The following is a 4398-nucleotide window of genomic DNA, read 5'->3' as shown; positions in this document are numbered from 1 at the left end:
AGCATTCGATTATTGTTGAAAACCATAATCTGACTGATTTGATTCGAAAAAGGTCTTATCTGCACTTTGTCTTAGTATTGTTAGGAAAAACTTTTTGTTAGCTAGTAATGCAGGAGGAGAATCTTACCTTATCATCAGAATTAAGGTTTTAGCCTCATCCTTTGCCTTTAAGCCTCATCCTTAGCCTTTAGACCGTCTAAACATCTCATCAATCTCAAAGCTAACATACAGCAAAAGCTATAAAGTATAATAATCACACAGCTAGCTAGCTTTGGTCTTTTGTCTAAGGTTGGTTTTCTGCTTTTTAATTAAAGTTAAACCTTTCCATAAGAAATCATATCGTATGTAAACATTCAATACAAAGCTAACCCTTTTATTACCATCGTTTCCTTTTTTGTCCGGGTAAAATGATTTTTGTCCCCACCCTGCCTTTAATACGAACAGTACAGTACCATGAAGACACCCACCACCATGCAAGTCATTTTGAAAGAAAGCAGGGGCAATTTGGGAGAAGCTGAGTCAGCAAGGACGGTAATATAGTCTGCATTAAACAATTCCACGTCAGATATGTAGAATTCTCACGTAACTTAAATGTCCTTTAGCTTCCTTCCTTCCCCACCCACACCACACCCCAAAAGACCCCAAAGGGGGGAGAGAGAGAGAGAGAGAGAGAGAGAGAGAGAGAGAGAGAAAGATTGAAGAGCTAGAGAGAGGAGTGAGAAAGCTAATTAAAACCAAAGAGTGAAGTGAACTGTGAACACAATACTCTACTCTACTGACTCTACTCTACTCTTCGTTATATTTTGGGTGCTAGCTGCAGATTGCACAACAAGTTTAGTCACCAGAGAAATGGGTGAAGTAAGTATTTCTTTTCTTCCAACACTAACATATATATATACACACCTGTTTGTATCGTTAATCGATAACACCAGTAGTGTGTGTTTGAGATCTTGATCTACCACTTCTTCAATCGTGCTTTCATTTCATAGATCTTCTCTTTGGGTCTGCAAACTCGACCGACTGTTTCTTGTGTAATAGTATTTACACATTATTACTTTCTGTAGCTTCATGTATAAATGGCATTTAATTGATTTTTAATATTTTCTGTGTGGAAACCAATTAAAGGAGAAGAAAGAGGAGAAGAAGGAGGAAGAAAAGAAGAAAGAAGGCAAAGACGAAAAGAAAGAAGAAAAGAAACAAGAAGAGCCTCCGGAGATTCTACTTAAGGTCGATATGCATTGTGAAGCTTGCGCAAGGAAAGTTGCTAGAGCCTTGAAGGGTTTTGAAGGTAACTGTTTCTTTTTCTATATTTTTACCTTTCATAGAATTCAAACCTTAAATTTTGAATTCTAATGAGCTAGGAAAGTATACGTAATTTGATATACTACTTTTTATTAGAGAGGGCAGTTCATGTTTAGCACGTTTTTCTTGAAGAAAAGATTTTAAAAATATATAATTCATTCCTAAACTAATCACAAATAAATTAAAAGGTGTACAAATATAGAATAGAATACACGCGTAGGAGGTGATCGGTGAAATTGTGGTTGTGGTTGGACGGTGCAGGAGTGGAGGATGTAACGACAGACAGTAAGGCAAGCAAAGTGGTGGTGAAAGGCAAAGCGGCGGACCCCATGAAGGTGTGCGAAAGATTACAAAAGAAAAGCGGCAAGAAAGTGGAGCTCATTTCACCTTTACCCAAACCTCCCGAGGAGAAGAAAGAAGAACCGGTTAAAGAAGCTGACAAGGAAGAGAAAAAAGAGGAGGTAATTCTCTTCAAAACCTGCTTTTACTCACCCTCTCTTTTAGTTTAACTTTACCACCCATAATACGAGATTAGCGTATAATTAATATCAGATATCACCCTTTACTGGAACTGATATGATATACAGAATTTGATTAAATTAATTAATTTTAAGTAGGGTATGGTATGGATGGGCACGACTCACATCACAGTTCCCTAAAACAGTGAATTTTGAGAGTGCTGTTTAAATTATATGCTGCTGACATGAAAGTAACAATTCAAAATGATACCCCACCACCTTCTCCTCCTCCACACCAGAAAAGGCACATTTCACAAGACTAGTCACCACTCGGGCTAGCTTTAGCTACCTCTCCTCCACAGGGACCAGACTTATGCTGCTAGGCTAAGGGTTTTGACCATTCATTCACCATCCACCATTTTGGGTGTGATGACTCACGGGTACATGAAAACCCGTATATATAGGCATAAATTAATACAATAATTTTAAAAATAACTCAACACAACACAGCTACCTATAAGTATTAGAATTAACCTATAACTTTTTTCTTTTTTCTTTTGTCTTTTGGTTGGTATTTATTCCTTGTATTGTATATAGTATATATGATTTCATAAACAAATCTGCATATGCATGCACTTGCAATGCCTTGGCTTCGAGGCTGCTGCTTGTCGTGTATTTGCAGGATCTGTTTGTATTGTATATATCATATATATAATATGTACCCCACTCCCTCCCATTGGGAGCTGCGTCTGTTGGCATCACATGTCCACCATTACTCCTGCCCCTTGGGCTTTGCTACTGCATCAACTTTAAACAAGTATAATATATATCTATATAATTAGGTAAACTGGGGCGTGCATTCGAGAAATCAAAATTGTATTTAGACCCAAGTCTCTTAGCTGGTCAGGTTACAGAAAGAAGACAAAGTAGTTAGACCAAGAAATCAAAATTGTAGAGATAGAGATGATGCTTAATTAGTAAAATTTGACCTTGTTGTTGTAAGAATCAAATTATTATTTGTGAGGGGTATTAATTGTACAATTTCATATATCTGACCAGTAACTTATTAATTCAATCCACATATATATTGTCAGCCTCCGGCTGTTGTTACAGTGGTATTAACAGTTCGAATGCACTGCGAAGCATGCGCTCAACTTTTACAGAAGCGAATCCGAAAGATCAAAGGTATATCTTATATCATCTTCCATTATATATTATGCACTCTTTCAAATTTTCAATAAGTAAAAGATGATTTTACCCACTATATATATGGTAATTTTATTCAAATGAAACAACTCCCCATAGTGATAGGGGTCATAGGATTTAATGCCTGGGAGGATGGGGTAGGTAAGAATGCCATCCCAAGTTCCAACCTAACAGCAAGACGCCCGAGCCCCGAGGGTATATTTTCTGAATGTGCATAAAGGGCCGCCTAACTTTGTGAAAAACAAAATCCACATCCAACTATAAATAAGGCTAGCTGCTATAGTTACTTTTTTATATATCCAAGAATTAACAGTAACTAGTTATTGGTATGAATCTTACTGGAACATATACAGATATATATATATGCATCTTGCTGAGGAATAATGTGTTATTGCAGGTGTCGAATCAGTGGAAACAGACGTCGCTAACGATCAGGTTGTAGTAAAAGGTGTGGTGGATCCTGCCAAGCTTGCTGAGGAGGTGTATAAAAAAACCAGAAAGCAGGTTTCCATTGTGAAGGAGGAAGAAAAGAAGGAAGAAGAAAAGAAGGAAGAAGAAAAGAAAGAAGAGGAGAAAAAAGAAGGAGAAAAGAAAGAAGGGGAGGAAGACAAAGGATCAGAGGATAACAAGGTTGATATCAAGCGGACCGAATATTGGCCAACAAAGTTCTACTCGGATTATTCTTACCCTTCCCCGCAGATTTTCAGTGATGAGAACCCTAATGCCTGCTCTGTTATGTGACTATAAATAAATAAAGCATGACTCTAGCTAGTAAGCATGCAGTAAGATATGCCTGCCTGCCTGCCGCCTCCCTATATATGCAATTTTCTACGTACATGTGCGGTAACTGATAAGAGACAATATTCCAACCTAAAATTAAGAGTCTATGCCACCCTTTCTTTGCATACTATGTGTAATTTTATGTCTAAATTGCTGCCTGTGGTCTGAGGTTTGAAGTATATGTAGTCATGCAATAATGAGTTCCCTCTGGCCTAAGTTTGTATATCGCATATGCACTTGTGAATTTTTGGTGTATCTACTCAGACGTATAAGTCAAGAAGCCTCTTCCTTAATTTGATTCTGCGTGAATTATTAGATGCGAAGATCTCGGAACAAGACCCTCTCTGCTAGTGAACCTTCTCTGTTTCATGGATTTCAACTTTCATGATCAGATTGACTACTACGCTCAATCTTCTTTCTTTTTTTTTCAAACTTGAACCGTCTTTTCGGTTTGGCACTTCACAGTCACATAGCATTTTAAAGTTGCTTTGCCTAGTGATTAATTATCATTCCTCAAACTCTTGTCGGATAAAAGAGATAAGGCAAAAGTGAAAAATAATAAAAAGCAGTTTGAGTACAGGTTGGTACGTACCGAACATATATATTGAGGATCTTTGGGATAATGAAATGAAACAATGGTGGGCTTAATTAG

General features: G+C 37.4%; 1 protein-coding gene across 1 annotated transcript; it reads left to right on the top strand.

Moving 5' to 3' along the window:
* Window positions 1-626: 626 nt before the first annotated feature.
* LOC117623887 (heavy metal-associated isoprenylated plant protein 7-like) lies at window positions 627-4039 on the top strand. Its single transcript, XM_034354902.1, has 5 exons — window positions 627-858; window positions 1126-1288; window positions 1564-1763; window positions 2855-2945; window positions 3364-4039. The coding sequence occupies exons 1-5, from the start codon at window positions 850-852 to the stop codon at window positions 3705-3707; spliced, it is 807 nt and encodes a 268-aa protein (XP_034210793.1). The 5' UTR covers window positions 627-849; the 3' UTR covers window positions 3708-4039.
* The last annotated feature ends 359 nt before the right edge of the window (window positions 4040-4398 follow it).

This window comes from Prunus dulcis, chromosome 4 (assembly GCF_902201215.1).
Source record: "Prunus dulcis chromosome 4, ALMONDv2, whole genome shotgun sequence".
NCBI classification, from domain to species: Eukaryota; Viridiplantae; Streptophyta; class Magnoliopsida; order Rosales; family Rosaceae; genus Prunus; species Prunus dulcis.
Note: the sequence above shows the minus strand (reverse complement) of the source record. Positions and strands in the feature narration are given on the sequence as shown.

What these genes read in the sequence shown, in the direction of transcription:
- LOC117623887 (XM_034354902.1), top strand. An exon ending in AGCCTTGAAGGGTTTTGAAG is followed by an intron (nt 1,289 to 1,563) that starts GTAACTGTTTCT and finishes TGGACGGTGCAG; the next exon opens with GAGTGGAGGATGTAACGACA. An exon ending in AGGAAGAGAAAAAAGAGGAG is followed by an intron (nt 1,764 to 2,854) that starts GTAATTCTCTTC and finishes ATATATTGTCAG; the next exon opens with CCTCCGGCTGTTGTTACAGT.